This window comes from Meriones unguiculatus, chromosome 1 (genome assembly GCF_030254825.1).
Source record: "Meriones unguiculatus strain TT.TT164.6M chromosome 1, Bangor_MerUng_6.1, whole genome shotgun sequence".
Lineage (NCBI taxonomy): Eukaryota > Metazoa > Chordata > Mammalia > Rodentia > Muridae > Meriones > Meriones unguiculatus.
The window spans coordinates 5,490,535-5,515,735 of NC_083349.1; the positions used below are offsets into that span (position 1 = coordinate 5,490,535).

A 25,201-nucleotide genomic window follows, 5' to 3' on the forward strand; every position below is an offset into this window, starting at 1 on the left:
GCTCGCTCATTAACTCGACTGCAATCTGATCAAGCCTCCGGACCAAAGCTCTCCAACAAAAATGTAATGTGAGCTGTTAAGTCAACGGTTCTCAACTTTCCTGACGCTATGACCCTTTAATACAGTTCAGGTCGTGGTGACCCTCCCCCCCAACTACAAAATTATTTCATTGCCACTTCTTAAGTGTAATTTTACGATTGTTATGAATCATAATGTAAATATCTGATATGCAGGATATCTGATATGCGACCCTCAAGGGGGTCATGACCCACGGGTTGAAAACTACTGCTCTAAATCATCTCATAATTTCTGGTAGTCATATTTATAAGAAACAGATGGAACTGACTTAATGCTGTAGTTTATTTAGCATTTCCAAAGTATTAGTTCAAGAAACTAAGCTTTGAGGGCTGGAGAGATGGCTCAGCAGTTAGGAGAACTTGTTCTTCCGGAGGACCTGGGCTTGACTCACTTGGTGGCTCACAATCACCTGTCACTCTAGCTCCAGAACTGGTATCCTCTTCTAGACTCCATAGGCACCGGGCTTGCATGTGGTGCACAGATATACATGCAGGCAAAATACCCAGACACCTAAAATAATACCCTTCTCTTCTTCCTCTTGACTTAAAAGCTCAGGGGGCAACGTCTGGTTTCTATTCAGTTTCTAGGCTAGTGCTGTGTCCATATGTGACATGTCACCCAGCCTATTCTTTTCTGACACTTACAATTTACAATCCCTTGTGTGGCTCAGAAAACCTGCGCTTGGGTGCCAGGCCCTCCATTCACAGACAACTTCATGCCTGACCAGGAGTCAGCTGCAGTCTACTGCAGCAGAATGCCGACACTGACACCAGTAACATTCAGAGTTACGTAACCAGTAACGTTCTGACGACCACAAAACTGCATTCTTTCTTTCCAGTCATGAAGTGTATCAGGCTCCTGAAAATGTCACTCCCTTGGAAGCCAATAGATATTTCCCAAATAATCCAATTTACTGGTTTCCTTAGATTCCATCCCAAACACAGCTCAAATAACATGCCCAGTATGGAAGCAGTGTCAATCTGGTCACCGTCATCCACAGACATCATGTCCCTGGGGTCAGAAGAGAAGACAGCACTGGTTCATACCTACATACATGTCCTAAGGACACAAGTAGGGACTAAGGTTTATTTTTTATTTTTATTTTTTAAATCGTCTTTTCTGCTCTGTCACTCTACAGGAAGTAGCATTCTGGGGTTGGAAAGTCCTTAGAAGTCCTGGCACCTGCACAGAAGCGCCGTTGACTGCAGTCCAGAGCTAAATGAACATGTGCTTATGTCCTCTGTAAATTTAACTGCCAAAAGCCATTGAATTGGGGAAGTTCAGTAGGCATATAGGCTTTCTAGAAGGCAGTCTGGTATTTTGCAAGGTCTGTACCATGAAGCAACCCCAGAACTGCTTCCAGCCTCTGACACCCCTTCTGTGCTGCTGTGTCTCTCAAAAATCTGGCATGGTGTGAACCCCCACTTTCTGGGTATTTACCCACTCTGATAGAATAAACTTCCTACAGATCTTTATGAAGATGCACTGCTGTTCAAATGAATTAATTCTTTGGGGGGGGGCATACTTTTGTGAGATACTTTATTTTTAATTCATGAATATATATCCATGAATTGAATTTTTTTATTATTATTAGTTACATTCTATTAACTGTATCCCAGCTGTATCCTGCTCCCTCATTCCCTCCCAACCCCACCCTCCCTCCCTCATCTCCTCCCTGCCCCTTTCCAAGTCCACTGATAGGGGACTCCTCTCCTTTTATCTCACCCTGTTTTATCAGGTATCTTCAGGACTGGCCACAAAGTCCTCCTCTGTGGCCTAGGAGGGCTGCTCCTCCCGTGGGGGGTGGGGAGGTCAAAGAGCCTGCCATTGAGTTCATGTCAGAAATAGTCCCTGTTCCCCATGAATTATTTCTTGATAATGGAATTCCTGATTTGATTCAAATAATTTTAGAAGTTAAATAGTTGATGGAAAGTTTACAGCTACAATAAACACTTTTATAAACCTCCAGATGCCTCTCTAGGAGACAGGCTTGAGGCAGATTTGTGGCTTCAGCTAAGCTTTCACTGGAGAGATGGCACCATGAATCCTGGTATAAACTGTAAACATAGGAGAGTTGGCTTGAACTTCCCATGAACCCCAGAATATAATGGGGCTACCAAGAAATGTCTAAATTAAGTACAAAACTGAATGTCAAAAAATACAAGCTTTTTTGTTGCAATTCCTTATACCCTGTCAGTTTATGGCATAAAATGCTGTCATTCTAAACTTACTTTGTATCATCACACCCCTGTGGTTTTTTACTAGAAACTAATTTCACAGCCCTGGCTGCAGGGAAAAAAAAAAAAAAAAGTGGTCAGTTTAAGTTCTCATCATCAGAAGCAGAGCAGCCTGTCCTGAGCCACAGAGATTAAGCCTTGTCTCCCTCCCCTCTTCCCTGCCCTTACTGGCTGCCTCTTGCAGTCTCTGAATTTAAAAGCTTTTTGAATTTAGGTACAGAACAAGAGAAAAAGATGCCAGTTTTTCACTGGCCCCACAGGACACCAGTCACAAGTCTGAGTGGCTCCTCGTTGACCCTAAACACACCAGTACATAACTACAAGAGTTACAAGGCAACTACAGTTTTCATGTGATCGTGACAAAGAACTAAAGAGCCCCCAGGGACTGCTTGTTGATGCATTTAATACCAGCATGAAAAAGCAAAACAGAGTTTGTCCTACAGGAGGTAAGTGAAAACCCTGTTGAAAACTGATGATTGTCAAAATTTTTAAAGATGTGATCTAGCTAAATTTTGGTTAGTTGATGCCAACGATATGTTTGTGAACAAAGATCCAAGACTATCATGACATTTCTTTTGGCAGAATGAAAGCAGATCTTCACAGAATTGGAGTCTCTGGTAGCATTTTTCTCTAAATTGAAACATTCCATCCGGAGGGTGGCTTAATGATTACATTTATTGTTCTTCTAGATGACTCAAGTTTTATTCTCAGCATCCACATCAGGTATCTCTCAGCCATTTGTAGATCTATTTTGGGAGGAGCCATACCTCTGGAGCAAATGCACATATATTTTCATTTGCGAAGAAATTCACATGGTAAGTTTACCAGTGACCAAGACCATACAATAATGGCCACTATATGAGTACAGAATACCCTGGACCCACACCTACTGTTATTTTCAGGGTTAGTACTCACCTGAAAACGCACCCTAGAGATCCTGGCCAGCAGGGTCTCTGTCATTTGGACTTACCTATTTCCAACCGGCTCAGCCTCTCTTAGCTGCCCTTCCAGGTCTCTCTTAAGAGCTGTTGACCATATGCCTCGTTCTCTACTGATAATTGTTGGGTTTCTCCAGTGAGCACCAGGGCTGGGATGAAGGTAATGACATTGCTGCCACATAGGGTACCCTATTCTTAACAGCCTAAAAGATGCTAAGATCCCAAAAGCGGCTAGGGCTGTGTGTGGAACTTGGATATCTAAACATACATACATATTGCCAGGTGTGCTGGTGCACACCTGTAATCCCAGCACTCCAGGAGGCAGAGGCAGGAGGACTGCTGTGAGTTTGAGGCCAGCCTGGTGTACAAAATGAGTCCCAGGCAGCCAAGGCTCCAGACAAACCCTGTCTCAAAAAAAAAAAAAACATAAACAAACAAATGCTGGCTAGACTACACGCTCATACAAATCGATGTGTAAACATTATTAGACATGACAGATAATATGTATCATTTGCTTTCTGGCACTTAAAAAACTAGTATCCTATAGTACAGAAAAAGATCACTACAATTTCCCACACATTTGGCAATAATTTGGTAACCGTATGCCTTAAATAAATCATTAACTATAGAGAGACTTATCTTGAATCATTATTCAAGATTTCTGTGGCAAAGTAAATAGTCCTATAAAAGTCCAATACAGGGCCAGGGAGATGACTCAGTTAGTAAAGTTGTCATCTCGCAAGCATGAGGACCTGAGAATGGCCCCCCAGTTCCTATGTGAAAGGCCAGGAATGACACATTTACAATCCCAGTGATGTTGACATGGAAACTGAAAACAGTAGGTCCTTAGAGCTGACTGGCCATCCAGGATAGACTACTTGGGGAGGGTTCAGGCCCATTCGAAACTCCATCTTAATCCAAAGAAAGAAGGCATCTAAGAAATGACACGAGGCTGTGACACCTTCACCTGCATGGCCACGTACCCTCTGATCATAACCGCCATCATCTTCATCAGAGCAGCTGTGATCGCATTTAAAGGACCCTGAGGTTGGGCCTGTTGTCTCTTTCGTGTTCCTCACAGGAGGGGTGTGGAAAGCCATTGATCCCTCAGCTGGTATCTCCGCTACTCTTCTCCATCAATTGAGTCTCCAGCCTCGAGGTCTTGGAAGATGCTAAAGCATAGACTATGGTAAACTAACTGAAGAAGGAATATCATCTTTGCAGCTATAGGAAAGTTGTCATCCATGCTGGGGTGAGACTTTTAAGTGGAATGGCTGCTCTGGGGTCACCCAGGTCCTAAAGGTACCCCTCACTCATGTTCTGAAAGTATGCTCAATAAACTCAGCAATTCCTTAAGCTGGCCTTTGGTGGAATACTTGGGAAGAGGTAGATACTTGTTTTCTCAAGAACAGAGTTCTCACAGTACACAGGAACATCCGCAAACACGTGTGCCCAGAGGCATGCACGCACACCAACAGCAATGCATGAACGTGGATATTTGTACTTCCTACAAACTCTTTATTCTTTCCCCCAGGTATAATAATGTGTGTATTTAAAATAAGCAATGCATAGCTATAATTAGGTCTCTTTATTTAAGTTAAAAATAGGGATAAGGAATTGACTTGGTGGTAAAGTTTTTCATTTGATCACAGAATCTACACAGTGTCAGGTAGGAGTCCCCGGGTCTACCAAAACCTGACTTGTGTTTGAAGGACTTTCTACATTCACAACCCACCTCAGGTCTCTCTGCACAGAATGAAATATGTGGCGATCAGGACTGAGAGGGAGAGGAGTGAGTGACAACAGAGCCCACACAGAATCCTGGGAATCAGACTCCAGAGACGACTCAAAGGTGCAGATCTAATGTTATGATCCAGTGTAACAGCCTTTAAATGATTGAAAGACCAATCAGGAGATCCCATGCTAGCCTCAACCATAGTAACAGTCAATCAGATGGGGGCAACTCTAAGGAAATGTGGGAGAAGGGTGGGGGCAAGGTCACCTTAGAGGACTTCAGTAACAAAGTGGGAAGCAGTCACTGCCCTAGCCTCGGATCCATTTTGAGCCTTTACTAGTGTGCTAGGAGTCCCGAGTAGATCAACACTGATCAGACCTTTTGAGAGTCGAAAGATTTGCTGACACTTCACTTGCCCTATGGGCCTCCAAAAGGCTTACCTCGACATTCCCCATAGGTTCCCATTCTGTTTTAATTTCAAGCTTAAAAATCTCCAAGACAGCTTTAGCGCACTAAGTTTGGAGGTGTATATGGTTTTTAAGTCGTATCAAGAAAGATATAATAAGACAATTACCATGGCATAAAAAAATAAACTACTGTCTGGCATCTGGAACCATGGACCCATCGTCACCATCATCTCCTTTACTCAGGATATGTGTTATTTTCCATTCAGAACAAAAGGCTGTAAAAGCAGAGCTAGCATTCATTGGCCTGTTGTCAGTCTTAATTGACTATGGCATGCCCATAACCAATATGGCAGTTTTAACAGTAGCCATAACCATCTTGGCCTTTTCTTTAGGCTGAGCCATGGCAAACAGGAATGAAGAAAAGGTGTCAATAATGACATGCATTTAGGACGACCAAGCTCTGGAACGTGAGTCACATCCACTTTTCACAAGCTGTTGGGCTGAAGACCTCTAAGGACAGGTACGTGTTAAATTGTTACAAGAACTTGTGAATAATTTCAGAAAAAGCTTGTGGCATGATAGAGCCAAATTGTGAAACCTAGAATGGAGCAATCAGGCTTCTTCTGATGGAGATGAGGAAGGCTGTCACCAGATAATCATCTCCCGGTTTCCCTCTGAAATGGCTCCAGGAAGCCCCAAATGAGAGCATGCATGCTGAATAAAGAAAGGAGCCTGTCTTTGCTCAATAACTGAAGCTGAATCATGGCCAAATACAGAGGACTGGTTTAACAGCTAAAGGCATAGCCTTAACAGCATTGGTGGCATATTGGCTGTCACTGAAAATATTTAATTGGGTCTTGCCAATCTCTTGAAAGGGCTAAGATAGCCAACAATTCTCCTAACTGCACAGATCCCTCAAAGCAACTAGTAAAGCCTTTAGGTTGGTGGGAATGATAAAAACGAGTAACAAAGCTAGAGCATGTCTTTGAGGACAAGTCTATAATATAAAGCCTGAATCGGCATCAAGAATGGGTTTTTCTAATAAGTACCATCTATGAATCACAGGTGTTAATGGAAGCATGGGTAGGATTTTATTTTTAGGGAAATGGTTACCTATTTTGCCCTGGAAATTTAACAAGAAGAGATGAGCAATATAGTGGGATGAAAACGTCCAGGCAAGTCCTGGGAAATTGGAAGAATTCTATCTGGCTTTTTACCCAACAATAAAGGGGATGTTTTAAGCACTTTTAGTTCAAGAGTGAAAATATTGTCTGTAATAGATGTAACATTAGGAGCAGAATAATATGCCATATGAACCCAGTATCATATTTTATTGGGAGGTTAGAAAAGTGCCCCAGTAGGAAATCCCTGTGTGGGTATTCTAAGGCCTCAAACCCACTTACGTAGAAGGGCTTGATTAAGGCCTGCATTAACATCTTTCAAAGCCTGTTTTGCCTCCTCTGTAATGGTTAAAATCTCTATCTGTTTGGCACTGTGACACAGGAGAAAGAGGGGGGTGAACTGTCTTGTGGCAACCGGAAGGCAAGGACTAATCCATGCCAAGTGTGCCAGAGAGATTGTCATGGAAGCCAATGCAGGGGGTGTGGGGAAGAAAACTGCCGGGGGTTGGTCTGATGCTTGTATATTGTTGCCTAGATACAACTATCCTTGTTAGTAAAACTACTAACTGGCTGATTAAATGACCTGTATCTGGGCAGGGCAGAATGGGGTAGGTGTGGCTAAGGTTCCAGGGTTTTTGAGGACAGGAGACTCACAGGGAAACAAACAGATGGGAAGAGAGAAAGGAGGACACTAGGATGGGTTAGAGGAAATAAAAAAGGCAGGGGGAGGGGTGAGAGGAAGGACTCCAATACTGTAGAGAAAAGGCCCAAATGGAGAATATAAGCAAGTACCATGGGATTATGGATCAGATGAGGATTAAGGTGAATGGCCTTGGATGGGGGCTGGGAGATGGATGGTGAAGATATTGAGACAGTGTAAGTAAAATATCTGCCTGGCCCAAGGTAAATAAGGCAATTATAAAATTTAACAAGTGTCTGTGTTTTATTATTTGTGATAGTGAGTTAAATAATACCACTGTGATAATCTTAGGGCTAATAATAAACATACAGCCCAACACTCATTTCTATTTACTGCAACAGAGAACTGTAACTTTTGGGGCTTAGTAACAATGGAGGTAACCGTGTACCCCCCAACAAAGTGCACCTGATGGAAATAATTTCGAGGGTCTACCATTTGAGTAGCAGAAGCATAGTTACCTTCTCCCACATGAGCCATCAGGCCAAGTTCCCTTGGCTGAGAACTTCTCCATCAGAGAATGCAGGTTTCCATTGAAGGAACTGCCCTCTAGATAAGATTGTTCAAATATTTCCAGTCCTGGGGTATATTTAAAGTAGTGACCAAACCTTTGATTAATGAATGGTGAATGTAATCCATTCTCATTGCTTTTATCCAGGAATCTGCATAGGTGGCTGCTCCCTTGACGACATGGTGCCATTTGCCTACAGGGGAACAGAAAGCTGCTGCCCTTCCCTTTGAGGCTGCACCATATCCTGGTGACCCTTCTCCTTCAGTCTGTTTCACTGAGTTGATCCAACTCTGAGTACAAGGAAGTTACTTTTGGTTTGGGTGGGTCCTCATCTACTGAGCCAGAGGCAGTCAAAGCATTCCTGGCAGAGCCCTTAGCTTTTTCTCTCTCCAGGTTCTGCCATCAAGGTCAAAGAAGATAAAGTGATAGCAGATGCCCTAAGGCATCTCAGTTAAGAATAGGGGGAGGGGAAGCATGGTAGAGTCTCTATCTCTTTTGTGCAAGAATTGCAACCCGCTCCCAAGTTTGCTCATCCCAGTTCTCTCCTACCAACAAGGACACAGTGTTAAGGACCTTGTCATAGAAAGGATTAAGTTTGTCATGTGAGAAAGAAAGTTGCCTACTCTCTAGTATAACTTCCAGGATTTCTAATTGATTTTCTTTATGCTGAGAATTTGAGTTATCCATTCTGAGTAGGGAAGTACACTCCCACAATGACTGGGGGTCCCTGATGTCCCTGTTCAGGTGACAGCTGTGGGGATCAGGAACTGAGGGGAAATAGGGTGAATGGTGACAAAGCCCAAACAGAATCAGACTCCAGAGACCAGACTCAATGGTGCAGATCTAACTTTATTGTCCAGTGTAACAGCCTTTAAATGATTGAAAGACCAATCAGACCATCCCATGCTAGCCTCAAGCACCAGTATCAATCAACCAGGTTGGTGCAACTTTAAGGAAATGTGAGATGGGGGGGGGGTGTCAGGGTCACCTTAGGAGTGACTCTGACCTAAAGGGGGAAGCAGTCACCGTAATAGTCTCGGATCCATTTTGAGACTTCACTCACGTGCTAGGAGTAGATCAACACTGTGTGCAGTGGATCAGGACCTTTCGAGAAGTCATAGGATTTGCTGACATTTCACTTGCCCTATGGGCCTCCAAAAGGCTTACCTCAACATTCCGCACAGAAATCGATGCGCCTTGAGCTACTGTAAACCTTCCCAGTAAAGTACTAACATTTTCTTCCTTCCATTTCAATTCAATGATGTACCTTTAGTTGACAGAACAACTGTCAACTTAGGTGCGTGCACACACAGCACGCCTAAGGATTCTCACCAGCGTGAGTTTGCTGGTGAGATAACAATCGTGACTTGCGCAGGAAGCCTTTCCCACATTTGTGACACATAAAAGGTTTTTTATTGCTGTGAGTTGTAAGATGCGCTTGTAAAGAAGATCTACCACTAAAAGCTTTCCCACACTCAATGCACACATACGGCTTCTCACCTGTGTGGATCCTTAGATGCTCATTCCGTTGTGCTCTAGAAGACATGGCTTTCCCACAGTAGCTGCACGTGTAAGGCCTCTCCCCAGTGTGAATTCTCTGATGTGTACTGAGAACTGAACTGTGGCTGAAGGCCTTACCACACTCAGAGCATACATAAGGTTTCTCACCAGTGTGTACCCGATGATGCACTTTAAGGTGGCATTTTCTTCTGAATGACTTCCCACAGTCACAGCACTTGTAAGGTCTCTCCCCAGTGTGAATCCGATGATGCACAGGCAGGTGGGATTTATTACTGAACAACTTTCCACAGTCGCTGCACTCATAAGGCTTCTCCCCTGTGTGAAACCGATTATGCTTCTTCAGATCTGATGCATAAACAAACAACTTCCCACAGTAGCTACATGTGTAAGGCTTCTCCCCAGTGTGAATTCTCTGATGTGTGGTGAGGACTGACTTTTGGCTGAAGGCCTTCCCACAGTCAGAACACACATATGGTCTCTCACCCGTGTGTATTCGAAGATGCACCTTTAGGTGGGATGCATAACTGAATGGTTTCCCACAGTCATGGCATATATAAGGTTTCTCCTTTGTGGGAATTTCATGATGCACCTGCAGGCTGGATGTACTCGTGAGAGATTTCCGACAGTCAGGACATTCGTAAGGTGTCTCTCCTCTGTTTGTTCCTGGATGAAGACACAACTCAGATTTCTGAAGGAACGATTTCCCACACATGTGACAAATAAAAGGTGTCTCTGTAGTGTTAGTTATTTGCTGCTGATACAAAGTTGATTTAGCAGTGAGGTTCTTCCTATATTTGTTATATTCAAGTGGCTGGTCCTGGGCAAGAATTTCATGCTGCATAAATAGTTGCTCAGGGCTGACAATGTTTCCAAACTGATTACCTTTGCATACTTTCTCTCCTCTGTCAGGGCTTGTACACACAGCATTAGAAAGGCCTTGTGTGAAGAACTGACAAGACTCAACAATGTCTTTAGGCTGCTTTGTCGCACTGCTCTGATGTTCACTATCTGCCTGACGGTTGGGCAGCAAAGTTTTTTCAAATGGGTAACATCTTGGAGATCTTTTTTGTGTAGGAATAAGGTGGGGGCCTAAAGGAATGGATCCCCCAGTTGCTTCACATTTATAACCATTGTCTTTGATCAGTGTTTTCTGTTTGAAGAAAGCACCAGGACTCAAGGGTGTGATCTGGTTTTGCTGATCTGTCTGTTTAGGGTCTCCATCCTGCCACAGTTCCTCTAGAATGGAACAATATGAACCACAGCTAGTGATTACTCTTGATACATCATTTGGAAAAGCAGCTTTCTCACAAATTTGGTGTAGTGAGTCATACTTTGATTCCCCTGTTGAGAAAAGAGATGAAGAAACAGACAATGAGCCTGGAGGAGGAATTAAGGGTCTCAACACAAATCTGTGTCAGGTAATAATGATGCTGATGATAAAGAGAACAGTGAGAAATGCTATCATGACCCATATAATATGCCACACATTTATGCAATTCAGCACCCATTTGCCAGGCAACTTTCTCTGCAGTGAATAAACTTATAAGATCACCTAGACAATTTGTTGGAAGATTTGGTTTGGTGAAAGACAACCAACTTATGCAAGAGGTGTAGTGATACAGATATAGAAGGATAAATAAGTAAGGGAGAAAACAGACATTAATTACTATTGTCATGGACAGCCAAAGTCGGAAGAAAGGGAAACAGAACTGTATTAGCTGTGGAAAAGCCTTAGATCATTTTTGTTGTTGTTGTGACATTTTTTTCTTTCCTTCTGTAAGGATTAACTGCAGATTTCACCCATGCTCTGCAAGCCCTCATTCCTGGGCTTTACACTCCCAAATTTATTTATTTTCTGTATCTTATTTACTTGATGTTTTTGTGTATGTGTTCACATGTGTGCATTTGTTTATTCATGCATGTGGTGGTCAGGTCAAAGGTTGAGTGTCTTCTTCAATCACTTTCAACCTTATTTTTGAGACAAGGTCTAGACTGCCCACCAGAATGCCCTAGGGAGCCCCCTTGTCTCTGCTGGCCTAGATTACAAGAGTGAGCCACTGTGCTCAGCTTTTGTTTGTTTGTTTTTAATGTGAGTGTTAGAGACCGAACCTGGGTCCTCATACTTGCATAATGAGCACTTTACCAACTGAGCCACCTGCCCAAGTTTGTAGTTTTGATGTGTGTTTTCTATGTGTCTGTGTGTATGAGTGTATTAGCTTGTGTATGCACTTGTGGAGGCAGAGGTGGACGGTAAGTATCTCTTATGGTTCTCCAACTTATGCTGTGTGGAATTTCTGTGCTCACCTTTGTGTGTGCATGTGACGGCCAGAGAGCAACACTGGCTATCTTTCTCTACTGCTCTCTATTAGTTATTTTTTGAGACAGTTGTTCACTCTTTCAGCTGGGCCTGACTATTAGGCCCCTGATACCCCGCCACTAATGCTAGAGTTGCAGGCACACAGGCTTTCGTATGGGTGCTAGGATCCAAACTCAGGTCCCGATCACTGCACGGTAAGCATGTTATTCACTGAACACCTCCCTAGCCACAACCAGAAATTCTTAAATAGAAACTACACACTACTGTCTTCACTTTTTTGACACTGTATTGTCAATCCTTCAGCATCCATGTGGAATATTATAAACTGCACCACAAAGACCCTAAAAAGCCTTTCCATAAGTAGCCAATATTGGGCTAAAAAGATGGCTCAGTGGTTAAGAGCTCTTACTGCTCTTGGAGAAGACTGGAATTTGGTTCCCAGCACCCGGGTACATGACCACTCACAACCATCTGCAATTCCAGTTCCAGGGGCTCAACACTCTTAGGGCTCTGCAAGTAGCAGGCTCACATGCGGTACGCCGGCATCCACGCAGGCAAAACACTCATACATATAAAATAAAAATCCAAACTTAAAAATAAATGTTAATTCTCCAACATAACTCAACATCAACATAAAAATGGTCAATTACTCCTAACTCTAAGCATTTCCTCATATCCTCCAACTCAGTGATTCTCAACCTGTAGGTCATGACCCAGCAACCCTTGTGAGGTGGAGATGACCCTTTCTCAGGGGTAGCATATGAGACATCCTGCATATAAGATAATTACATTACAATTCGTAACGGTAGCAAAGTTACAGCTATAAAGTAGCAATGAAAATAATTTTATGGTTGGGGGTCACTACAACATGAGGGTATTAGAGGGTCACAGCATCAGGAAGGTCGAGAACCACTGCTCTCAACTAGTTTGCTTAGTGTGGTCTTTTATTCCAACTCTAGGGAATAACCACTCCACGTGCCCTCAACATCAACTCCCATGTCACCTCACATTTGGGGTGATGCTACTTCACGTGAACCATAAGAGCAATCGTTCTCCACATCCTCATGTTGCATTTCAAGCAACCTTTCCTTTAATACACAGGTCAAAGGCAGAAAAGGATATTTTCCTAACTCTCATGCAGTTACTCCACACTGTCCATTACAACCTGTTTCCTTCTATTTGGCAGACACTAAAAAATCTTCTAAAATAGGATAAAACAGTATATTCGGCTTATCTTTGGAAATTCAATACATATATTTCTTTACTTGCTGAAACTGCTGTCCACGGAGCTCAACACTGACAAAACAACAACAGAGAAGACAATCTAATCAACAAATTATATGCAATAGGGAACACTAGCAGAGCGGACATCAACAGAGACCTGTAACTGTTGATCAGAGCACAGGTGAGGAAAACACTGAGGGACAGTACAGATTGGTAATATACAGCCATTAAAAGAGCTGGTGAATTTTACATCATACAAAATGATTGAATATTTGTATCAAATCATCAGAAAGAAGAAAAAGAAAATAGAAATGTTTGCTGTAAAAACTGTTAATAGAATATTATGAATTCCTAAGTGAAGTTCACAAATCTCATTAGGAACAAAGTCTAAATAAGGAAATAGGGAATTACTTTGTATTGATTTCGGTGGAATTAAGAAACAGTCATTTAGGCAGTATCCTAGAAAATGAAAGTATGAAGCAGGAAGTAGGAAATAATAAACGCAAGAACAAAGCTGGGCACAGTGGCAATCCCAGCACTCAGGGAGGCAGAGGCAGATGGATCTCTGTGAGTTTGAGGCCAGCCTGGTCTACAAAGTCCAAGACAGCCAAGGCTACACGGAGAATCCGTGTCTCAAAAAACAAACAAAAACCAAACAAACAAAAAACACCCCTAAAATCAAGAAGAGCCAAGAAACCAAAATTTCTCATATGAAAACACCTTCTAACTTGAATGATCATAATCCAGTTCCTGATGTCTCAAAAATAAAGAAGGCCATTCACAGGACCAGTCCTCTAGATTGCTAGATATGGCAGCAGGTTTACATACACAGAGACTGCAGTTGCCAACAAGACAGCATCACAATTCAAATGAGAGGCCTGTCCTGCTTTCATTTCTGTTGCTGTGATAAAACACTCTTCAGCTTTCATTTTAGGTTTTAGAGTCCATCATTTCAGGGAGTTCAAGGTGGCAGGAAACAGAAACAGCACTTCACACATCACAGTGTGACAAGAAGTGAAGAGTGTAAACACAGCCACTGTGACTAGCGAGGAAGACCAGAACACACACCTTGCTGTAACTCAGCTTGCTTTCAGGACACACTCTATGGCCTGACTCTAGGGGGCAGTGCTGCCCACACAGCTGGGTCGCCACATCAATGAACACAATCAGTACCATTCCCACAGGCCAACCTAAGTAGACAATCCTACCAAGTTAAGAAAACTAAGCCCAGGAGGACCAAGGGGTCAGAACAGCATGGCTCTAAAAGGCAATTCTTACAAGAGCATAGACTGGGCCCACAAGATGGCTCTAGGGGTAGAGGTGCTTGAGAGAATGGACTTCCTCCAAGTTGTTCTCAGACCTCCACAGGGGTGAGGGACATGGGCACGCCAAGGGACATAAATGCACACACATAAATGTAATAAGAAATGAGGACATGGGAACACATAAAACAGGAATAAAGTGGTGCCACAATTAGGAGGACACAGAAGAAGATCCAGGATGAAAAAGGACACTAATGAAGAGATTAATTAAATGGGGTGAAAGAATTAGAAGACTAAGATATAAAGTAAATAAATTAATTTTTAAAAAGACAAAACAAAAAAGATAACAAGAAACTAGAAGACAACAAAATGATAAAACATACAGAAAATAATATACACAGAAAATATAGTTATATAACAGTTATAATGAGATGCTCTAAATAAGTAAGAATCATGAAAAGATATCACAGGGGCCTGGAGAGATAGCTCAGTGGTTAAGAGGGTTAAGAGTTGTAATGAAAGTTTGGGTTTCTTTGTAAACTTGGTTATGTCATGTAAGTATGTTTTTGTGGGATTTTAGTTGGGCTAGTTTGTCCACAGCTGCTAACTGTCTCGTGCAGGGCATAGCTTCTGCCAGCTGGTAATGGCCTGCCTCCTGCAGAGCGGGCATGGTCTAGGACTCTGGGGAATATAAATTTGAGAGCTGAGAAAGAAGGTGTGGCATGTGATGTTGACATATGGCATTTAAGTTTGGAGACCAGAGATAGATGGTGTGGTGGTCTGGAGCAGACAGATGGAGAGAAGTTCAGGGAGCAGCAGCTTGTTGATGGAGATTGGTAGATCCCCAAAGACCCACTGACCCTAAACAGCTGGGAGAAGTAAAGGGGTCCGTGACCTCTCTCCCTACTAACCTCTCTCCTACCCAGCATTGGGGGGTTGGTGGATGGGAGGTAGAGGCCTCAACACCAAAATAAAGCAGAGTTTTAAAAAACGAGTGCTACAGGGCTGGAGAGATGGCTCAGCAGTTAAGAGTACTGGCTGCTCTACCAGAGGTCCTGAGTTCAATTCCCACCAACCACATGGTGGCTCACAACCATCTTAACATGATCTGATACCCTCTTCTGGCGTGCAGGTGTACATGCAGATAGAGCACTCATATACATAAAAAATAAGTAAATACATCTTAAAAATGAGGGCTACAAAGAGCACCTGCTGTTCTTCTGGAGGACCCACGTTCAGTTCCCAGCACCCACATGGGTGCTCATAACCACCTATAATTCTAGCACTCTTTAGGTCTCTTCTAACACATAGACATAGACATACACACACAATCTAAAAAAACAAAAATAAACGAAGAGGTAAATGTTTCTTTTACTCATTGCACAGCAATATATTAATGAAATTGATAGTGTCAACTGTTGACAGTTAGGATATGCAAACAGAAATCCACGTGTGGTTTGTTTCATAATTTCCAAACATGGACTATGAATTTGTACAGACCATCAGAAGGAAACTTAAGCAGATAACTATTTACCCGGTAACCACATCTCTTCCCCAATTACATACTCTTAACAAAATGTGGTACAGTGCTTACTGTGAAAACTCAAAGTTGGGGGCTGTGTAGGTGCCGACTACTGAGTGGATGGGTCAGTCAGTCAGCTGACTACACTGCTTAACTATCTACCTCCACCTGGGAACAGTCACTCTCTTGACAATCACACCTCTTATGTGGAACATCAACCTTCCCCATGTGTGTGTCTTTTATTTTCTTCATCTTGAGGATGAACTCCGGCCTGGATACTCTGTGAACTGGAAGGATACTAGATTTGCGTGCATCTACCTTCTTGGGCTTTAGAGGGTATCCACTGAACTCTGCACTGGCTAACTGCTAACATCAACATTAACTACTGTACAAAGAGCAACACATGAAAAGTGCAACAGAAGTGAACTAGAAAAAGTTAGAAATCATGACAGACTTCTAATAGTCTACCAAGTTCTGCAAAAAGAATACGAGGCCCATCCTGGATCCCCAGGCCGGCTGTGCTCACCCACTGACAAGAGGTGGCTGTAGATCTCCAGCATCACCTCCTGGTACAGGCATCTCTGGGCAGGGTCCAGGTACTGCCACTCCTCCTGGCTGAAGTCCACAGTCACATCCTCAAAGGTCACTAATCTCTGTAACAACATATTCACTGTGAATTATCCATTGAAACCTACTAAATAGACATGTGTTTTTAGTGATTTTTGTCCCCGGGATGTGCATTAAACTTCCCACAGGTTTCACATTTTACAACCAGGCTTTAGCTGCATATAAATGAACATCTTGCCATGTACTGTGTACTGTGTTTCACCCACCCGCACAGGAGACAGAATTTCTCTACTAAAATGAAGCAAGACAACAGCTAGTAAGCCTCATGCTTGTCTAGAGTTGTGTGGGCCTCCTTGGGTTCAACACTACAGTATGAGCTTCTGGGCTCTAAGAAACTCAGCCTGGTAAAAGAGCAAATGTAAGACTCAGCATGGGGGAAAAAAAAAGACTCAGCATGGGGCCAAAAGGAACATTTTATAAATAGACACAAGGAAAATGTTGGGAGGAACAAATTAAGGAGCAACTGACATGCTCCACAAAGCACAGCAGCTTTGACTGTAAATGAGATGCTTGAAGTAGGATGGAACACCAAAAAGTTTTCCAGAAAGAGAGAGTGAAAGTGGGGGGTAGGAAAACCCACAGTGAGTTTAGAGAGCAACAGAAGGCTCTGAGTGAGATCAAGACCCCTTCCAGAAGTTATAAAAACCTACCAACTGGACTAAACTGGGTGGGGGACAACTTGGGGGTTACAGCGCTCAAACCACAAACCATGCTGAGGATGTCAGTGACACAACTGTCCAAATTGCCCATGCCCCTGGAGGCCACTCCTCATCTGGGCCCCCATAATCAAGCCAAAATAATCTCTCTGGTCCAGCAAGCTAGACTTGGATGCGCCCCCTTCTCTGTCCTCCCAGTCTCCTTTATCTGGGATTAACAGAAACAGGCCTCCCCAGAAAGCCACAGATGGGCAGATAAACCTAAACCCCAGATGCAGCACAACAAATACTTCATGAAAAGACGAGGAAATGCTAGCATTTCAATTGTCCAGGATCCACTCTTAGCTAGAGGATCAAGGTTGTCCCAGAAACAGAGCTCACAATGTGCTATTTCCAGTGTCTACACCCTAGTTCTGGAGAATGGAACCAGAATCGTCTCTCCTCACCTCACATGACTTGTGCAGCTCCTCTGCTCCTAGTTTCTGGGGCTTCTGGCAGAAATTCACATCAGCAGACATGTCCTCTGTGATGTCTACCCTAGATCTCAAATTTCCTCGGGATTCGTTGTGAGCATATGGAGCCTCCGAGTAGAGCTGACAGGTAGAGCTCAGCTTGGTTGTGCTGGGAAATCAGCAGCATGAATGAATGGTCTGACCCAGGAATCTACAAAGACACTGGGAAGTTCTGGAAAATCAATGACTGTAAGACATTCATCCAACCTTTGCACATGAAGTTCTGAAGGCCCTGACAGCCATCTTATAGACATTGCTGAGTAGTGGACAAGGTTACAAAAAGCCCAACTCTCTCTCTTTTTTTTTTTTTTTTGTTGTTTTTTTCTTTTCCTCAAGACAGGATTTTTGTGTGTAGCCCTAGCTGTTCACTCTGTAGACCAGACTGTCCTTAAACTCAGAGATCCTCCTGACTCTGCCTCCTGGATTAAAGGTGTGCATCACCATGCCTAGCCCCACTTCTTACTTTTATGAAGATCCAGGAAACAAAAAGACATGATTTTGAACTTAGGGTTAGGAAGAATTCACTGCAGATCTCCCACCCTTTAGCTGTGAGAAAATATTAAACAACATGAAGTTTCCAAATTAAGATGCAGGTGTTCGTAGGCGCTGGGAATCAAGTCCTTAGCATCTGGCTGACAGTGAAAGAAACAAATAAAAGAATAATCTTTCTGTTTAATGGTATTCTGATCTACCACCAAGGTCTCATTTACCGCTTAATCTCCTATGTTCTACGGAGAATGAAAGCTGCTCCTTAATTCGTCCTGCCCAACCTTTTCTCTGCATATACTTTGTAAAAATGTCCCTATTTAGCCCATACTGACTCTTTACATTCACTGTCCTACAAGTTTGAAACCAAGCTTGATTCCCAGCACCCACATCAGTGCCTCACAACCACCTGTGACTCAAGCTCCATGAGGCCTTGGGCCTCCACCTGCACTCATGGGCACAATCCCAAACAGGCACACATCACATGACTCAAATAAATAAACTGAAATAAAACTGACTCAATAAAATTGTTAACTCAATTTTATTTTACTTTCACTCAGTTATCAACCCTTTGTCATTAACCTGGTGTACCTGGTTGTTAAAGAGGCAAGCGAGGCTTCATGCTGATAAGCTTGTGCAGGGGATGATCTCTCCTTTGCCTCAAAGAAAGCGACACTCCCTTCCTATTTCCTATTATCTTGAGGGAGAGTAGAAAGACAATTACGGTGACACGACCTGGGAAGGAAAGCTAGGAGAGAAAAGGATATTTTTTTATCCTAGGGTCCAATCTGCATTTTGTTCTGTTGAAAGATGAAAAGCTTCAGATGCCACTGAAGCCCAAATGGCCTGAGGACAGTATGTGTTTCCAAAAGGCCTCCGGGCAAAAAAAGGACACTAAGTTTCATTTACTTAGGACCAGATGATACATTCCTAAAGACACCTCCCCAAGAGATTAAATCTGATGGTTCATCTTCAAAACTCAAAGCCTCTTGAGTCAGCTTTAGCTCCAGCTACAGATGGACAAAAACAATAGACAATAGATCCCTGCTGGTGTCTGCTACCTATCCCCCTTTCCACCGCCCCCCCCAAAAAAGTGAAATATTCAAAAATGACTAAAACACAAGCTGAAATATTCAGAGTAGAAAATGACCAACAGCCAACTTTCCCTAACAGCAACCTGTACACATAACAAGGTCATGCACCTAATAGCTTTAAAATAAACAGGAAGTGAAATGTGGAGCTGAAACCACAGGAGGCTTTTGTTGAAAAACAGCAGAATGAAAGTGGAAGTGGGAAGGACAGGATCCCATATAACTGTGTCCTCCTGATTACTTAGCCAATTAAGCAAATGTAACTTCTTTAATTTTTCTGGGAACCTCAACTTACATCACACATTCCTGTAACCCAGGCCTCGGGAAGGAGAGACAGGAGGGTCACCGTCAAGTCTGAGGCTAGCCTGGTCCACTTAAGTGTACCTTCACTTTGGCTTACACTTCTGCTTGATTCTCTAACCAACCACGGTAAGGACCCTGAAATACCAGGCAGAGGCAGGCGCATCTCTCAGATTGAGGCCAGCTTCGTCCACAAAGCGAGTCCAGGACAGCCAGGGTTACACAGAGAAACCCTGTCTCAAAAACAAACAAACAAACAAAAAAAAAAAAAAACCAACGAAGCAGAACAATAGCCCCCACCAGCCCCAGGCTCACGGCAGCCGGCTCCACTGCCGCCCTCACAAGCCCTACTCTCAGCCGCCTCGGCCACCACTGGGCAGCACAGCGTCCTCCGTGCGCGCCGCCACTCACCTCACGGTCACCGTAGAGAGCGCCGCCCTCGCACGCGGGACGCGACTTCCGCCCACGGGCGCTCAGAATGCGCCAGTGTTCAGAACGCGAACTCCCACGGCGTCCTGGTAACGATAACAACAACGAACACGTGAAGCTCTAAACGGAAACCGACGCTCCAGGACCCTTGTGGGTAAAACGAACTTCCACTCAGCCTTTGTTTTTCCGGCGGAAGTTGGTATTGCGCGTGGCCACTGGTGCTGGCAGAGCTACGGAAGTGGCATTGCGCGCGCCTGCCACCGCTCGGGAGCGCTCTCGTTGCCAGTAGTTATAATGGCGCGCGCTCTGGCTCCCCGCCCCACCCCACCCCCACCCCCCATTGTCGTGGCCACAGCCATATTTCAGTTATGCGACGTCGCCTTTAAGAGTGCTCCACTTCCGAACATCCACGTGGGATGCCGCAGACTGAAGGTCTGAAGCTGTCTCACACCGTCGGGGGGGTTATTTTCTGCGTGGCTGCACACGCATTTAAGAGACAGGTATAGTGCACATGCTTAAATTTAAGCATTTAAGGATGTGTTTTTTACTTCTGGTTTTAGAAAACCGTGAAAACTAGGAAGAATTATGAGGAAATGGGACGTGCTCAAAATTAACCTGTAAGCCCCACCTACCCAGGGACCTGGAATGCTGGGAAGTGTAGTTCTCGGAAAACATCCAGGCCTTATCGGAAAGTACGGTGGCCTATAGGTTTGTGCCTACAGGCTCCTGCAACACGTGCTTGAGGCCATTCTCAGCTGGGAGACTGTTGGGAATTGTCGTGACCAAAGTTCTTGTTTTGGTCAGTATTTAATATTTAATAAAGCTTCCTTTAACTTTGGCCCAAAATGGTGGAATTGTTTTTTTCTGCGGCGAGTTTTTTTCTGCGGGTAGTAACACATTCTGGGAACGTGTCATGGTTCCCTGAGGAAAAAGATCTGTTTTTACTTAGAAGTAGAACTTTAAAACAAACAGCAACAAAAACCAGTGCCTAATGAAACAGGCCATTGAGGAGTACGAATGGGGAGAGGTAAGTCAAATAGTGAAAATACCCAGAACAGTAGAGAGAATGTTGATATCCTAATGATATAAACTGAGATATGGTGAATGTCTCCAAAGCTAACCTACTCAAGCCCTGGCTGGGCTGGACTATTTAAGTGGATCTTCTGCTCTGTCCTCCACGAGTTGGGATTATAGGCATGTGCCACCACGCCCAATTCTAGATATGGTCTTGTTCTCTTGTTCTTCCTTCTGAGAACAGACCACATGAGCGTGAGCAGAGCTTTAGGACCAGAGGGCAGCTTCTGTAGTTGTGTAAGAGTAGGCTTGGTCACTGGAGCTCTGTCCAAGCCTAAGCAGAACCAGGATTGACAGAAGGTGGGACTGTATGGTATGTTTGTACAAGTAGCTGTGGGCTCCAGCCACACCTCCTGGTCATTTGTTGGCAATTTGTCCTGAATTGCGTTTGGATGGGAGTAAGGTGAAGGGTATTTGTCCCCTAGTGCTTATAGGGTGTACTGGCTGGGAAAGGGTTAACTGAAGAGAGAGCACTATTCAATAGAGGGGAACTGATCATCCGTGCCGCATGATCACTGCAGCATGACTGCTTCAGGGCCTATTGCGCCTGTAGCCCCTTGCTCATGCTCTGAACTAAGCACAATAAACTCATCGGTTCCCCAGGGTGAAGTACAGTTTGTCACTGAGATCATAGAAGTAGGTTTCCCCAGGAGAAAAAAATTTACAACACAAGTCTTAAGCAATTTTTTATAATGTTTATTTATTTATTTCAGTATTTATTTATTTATTCTTTATTTTGGTTTTTGAGACCAGTTTTCTCCGTGTAGCCTTGACCCTGGACTCGCTTTGTAGACCAGGGTGGCCTAAAACCTACAGAGACGCCTCACTTAGGGCTGGGATTACAGGCGTGCGCCGCTGCGCCTGGCAAGTCTTACGCTGTTACAGAGAGCTTTATCCCAAAACGCCACTCGGTGTTCACTCATGCACAGAAATTGACAGGCCTTAAAATGTCCTCCAGAATAGAAATGCTGTGTGCTTCGTCCAAGCTCGTCATTGCATTTCCCTGCTCATAGTCATTTAAGCAGTATTAAAAATAGCTCTATTAAAAAATCTATGAGCAAAAAAAAAAAAAACAAAACTATGAGCTATGGTATAATTAGGTCTCTCCGATCTCTCATTCTCTCTCTGTTTCAAGAAGTGGTTTTTCTATGTAGCCGTGGTTGTCCTGGAACTCGCTCTGTAGACCAGGCTGACCTTGAACTCACACAGATCACCTGCCTCTGCCTCCCCAGTGCTGGGATCAAGGGTGTGCACCGCCACCTTTGGGTCTCTTTTTGTGTATTGTGTTTGAACATGCATGCGTGTGACTGTGGAGGCCAGAGCCTTGGATGTGTGTATGTGCCACTGTGGAAGTGTGGCAATAATAGTACAAATTTCCAGAGCTGGTTATCTCCTGCCGCCATGTGGGTTATAGGGACTGAACTCAGGTCGTGAGTTTTTGCAGCAAGTGACCTTAGCTGTTGACCTGTCTTGCCAGCTTTTTCTACATTTTTGGAGGTGCTGTCTTTTATCGGAAATAAACTCCACTTATACTGTGATACCTGGCCAGCGACTCCCAGGAATTGGCTAGCACCACGTCCCCAGTGCTGGTATGACAAGCACACACCAACACAATGAGCTTTTCACATGGGTTCTGGAGACTGAACTCAGGTCCTCAACTTGCAAAAGCAAGAACCATGTAAACGGAGCTATATAATTAGACCCCTAGTCAAGTTTCTTATAAACACTGTTTTCATGTAAATCAAGCAGAACACTCCAATGAGCAATACGGTTGCAACTGACTTCATGGTACAGCTATCTATACAATCAGTGGAGTGCATAAGAACAATCCGTGATTCGTGATTATGTGCTTGAATCATTTGACATGATTTTTGCGAGGACCGACTTACTTTTATGTGTATGATGCATGTATGCATGTGTATATGTGCAGTGTATGAGTTCCTGGTGCTTAGGGAGACCCGTAGAGGGTACTGGGTCCCCTGCAACTGGAGTTGCAGGCCTTGTTAGTCACCGTGTAAATAGGTGCTGGGAACCGAACCCTGGTTTCCCACGAGAAGAGCAAGTACTTGTGACGGCCACCACTCCAGCTCCTCATTTGATCTGATTTTGGGTGGCTGCCTGCGTTCACACACATAAGGTCTCTTCACAGCGCGATTCCAAAGCACTCCAGTAGCTGAACAGTTTCCTATGGTCTCAGTAATGGTCATATCTCTCTATGTGCAACTTAAGATGCACCCTCCATCGATGCGTATCACCTAATTACTTCCCAGACACAACATCGCTGTAATTGCTCTGCAGTGCTATGATTTCTGCTGAGGTATGAACTGCGAATGCTTTCACACATCTGTGGCAGACAAAGGAGTCTTTCCCAGCGTGGCTTCTATGATGTCATGTGAAGAAGACCCGCCACTGAGCGCTTTCCCACACTCAGCGCAGGCGTGACCTCATGAATTCATTCATGCGCTTTGAGGTGAGCTGTAGAAGACAGACTTTTTCCATAATTGCTGCACCTGTAAGTTCTCTCCCCAGCGTGAATTCTCTGACGTGTGCCGAGAACTGGAGGCCTTTCCACACTCAGCACACTGAAGGTTTCCCACCAGTGTGTATTTGATGACTCGCCTTCGGGAGGGATGTCCTGAATGATTCTGAACACTCACGCATTTGGAAGGTTTCCCACCGGTGTGAAGTTGATGCTACACACGGAGAGTGTCTATTGCTATGACAAAACACCATGACACAAAAGCAAGCTGGGGAGGAAAAGGTTTATTTAGCTTACACTCCCACATTGCTCTTCATCACCAAAGGAAGTCAGGACAGGAACCTGGGAGCAGGACTGATGCAGACGCCATGAAGGAGTGTTGTTTAATACCTTGTTTCTCTGGCTTGCTCAACTGCTTTCTTATAGAACCCAGGATCACCGGCCCAGGGTTGGCCCCACTCACCATGGTCTGGGTCCTCCCCCACTGATCACTGACTGAGAAACTGCCTTACAGCTGGATCTCCAAGAGGCATTTCCTCAACTGGTGCTCCTCCCCCTCTGATGACTCTAGCTTAAGTCAAGTTGACTCAGAACCAGCCAGGATGCAGATTTAATACTGAATGACTTCCCACAGTCATGGCATTTGTTAGGTTTCTCACTGGTATGAATTCAATGATGCACAGTCAGGTGGAACTTAACCCTAAACGATTTCTCACAGAAAGGGCTTTTGTAAGGCTCCTCCCCTGTGTGAAATGGCTTGTGCATCTTCAGATCTGATGTGCAAAGAAGTGATTTTTCACAATTTTTTTTCAATGCAGTTTATTCAGGAACCTTGAACAATCATCTGACCCTGGGGAAAGCCAGCCCACAGCTTAAATAGCCTCTGGGTAGCCAACCCCAGCGTGCCATGTGGGCAATGCAGATAGGTCCACATACATGGAAGCAAGCCAGATCCTTGGCCTTAGCCAAATGTGAAGTTGTTCGTGACAGAGAGCACTCACCATCGGGAAGGTGGAAGGCGGAAACCAGCTCCATCTTTAAGGCGTAGCATTACGCAGCTCTCTGCAGTTCCCCCTTTTTGTTTTAGACGCATCACGCAAGAGTAGAAGTCTGATCTCTGATATTAGAAATAAACTGGGACTTTGTACTGATGTTCATTTAGGTGTCATCCATCCAAAAAGCATCAGACCCGTCCGATACCTTTTTCTCAGAGGCAGGACCTGGGGCATCAACCCGCATGCAATCAGACATGCTCTCCTCTGATTTTTCACAATTTTTGACATTTAGGCTTTTCCCCACTGTGAAATCTCCAATGCACGGTGAAGCCTGACTTATGGATGAAGTCTTTCCCACAGCTGGAACACATAAGGTCTGGTGCACATGGTTGCATAACTGCATGACTACCCACAGCCTGGGCATTTGTAAGGACTCTGCTTTGTGTGAATCCCATTGTGTGGGTAACCTGTGTGCTGAATGTACTAAACAGCTGACATTTGGGACACTCATAAAGCTTCTCTCCTATGTGAGTTACTGAATAGTCTGGCAACTCTGAGTTCAGGAAGAAGAAGGAGGAGGAGGAGGAGGAGGAGACTTTCCTATGTGCGTTTCAGGGAAAAGGGGGCCTCCCGAGTGCTAGTTATCTGATATTGTGATAAAGGTGACGCACCAGTGAAGAGCTTCCCACACTTGGTATATTCAACTGGCTTGTGAGGAGAGTACATTTTATGCTACATAAACGGCTGCTTAGGGCTGAGAAATTGACCAAAGGGAGCATCACTATATGAGTTGTCTCCTCTGTTGGGAACTGAACCCATCCACCTACATGTGGAGGACTGATGAGCTCCACAAACACCATTAATCTGGTTGTGGCAACACTCTGATTGCCAGCAATGCTTCAGGGTTAGAATTCTAACATTTTGCAAACAAACACAAAGCATATTGGTGGTCCCTTTTGGGTAGAAATGAGGCGAAGTCCGA

The 25,201-nt window shown here is 44.1% G+C and overlaps 1 protein-coding gene across 6 annotated transcripts; it reads right to left on the minus strand.

Moving 5' to 3' along the window:
- Positions 1–8,553: 8,553 nt before the first annotated feature.
- On the minus strand, positions 8,554–19,848 carry LOC110553734 (zinc finger protein 175-like). Of its 6 annotated transcripts, none has more exons than XM_060380284.1 (5): positions 19,654–19,848; positions 18,443–18,599; positions 17,300–17,516; positions 16,097–16,223; positions 8,554–10,586 (listed from the first exon to the last, which is right to left on the minus strand). In XM_060380284.1, the coding sequence occupies exons 3-5, from the start codon at positions 17,369–17,371 to the stop codon at positions 9,043–9,045; spliced, it is 1,743 nt and encodes a 580-aa protein (XP_060236267.1). In that variant the 5' UTR covers positions 17,372–17,516; positions 18,443–18,599; positions 19,654–19,848; the 3' UTR covers positions 8,554–9,042. The 6 variants fall into 6 exon arrangements, with proteins under 6 accessions (XP_060236267.1, XP_060236258.1, XP_060236277.1 ...); XM_060380275.1 differs by having other exon boundaries at positions 17,300–17,527; XM_060380294.1 differs by lacking the exon at positions 19,654–19,848 and adding an exon at positions 19,238–19,647 and having other exon boundaries at positions 17,300–17,527.
- Positions 19,849–25,201: the final 5,353 nt, after the last annotated feature.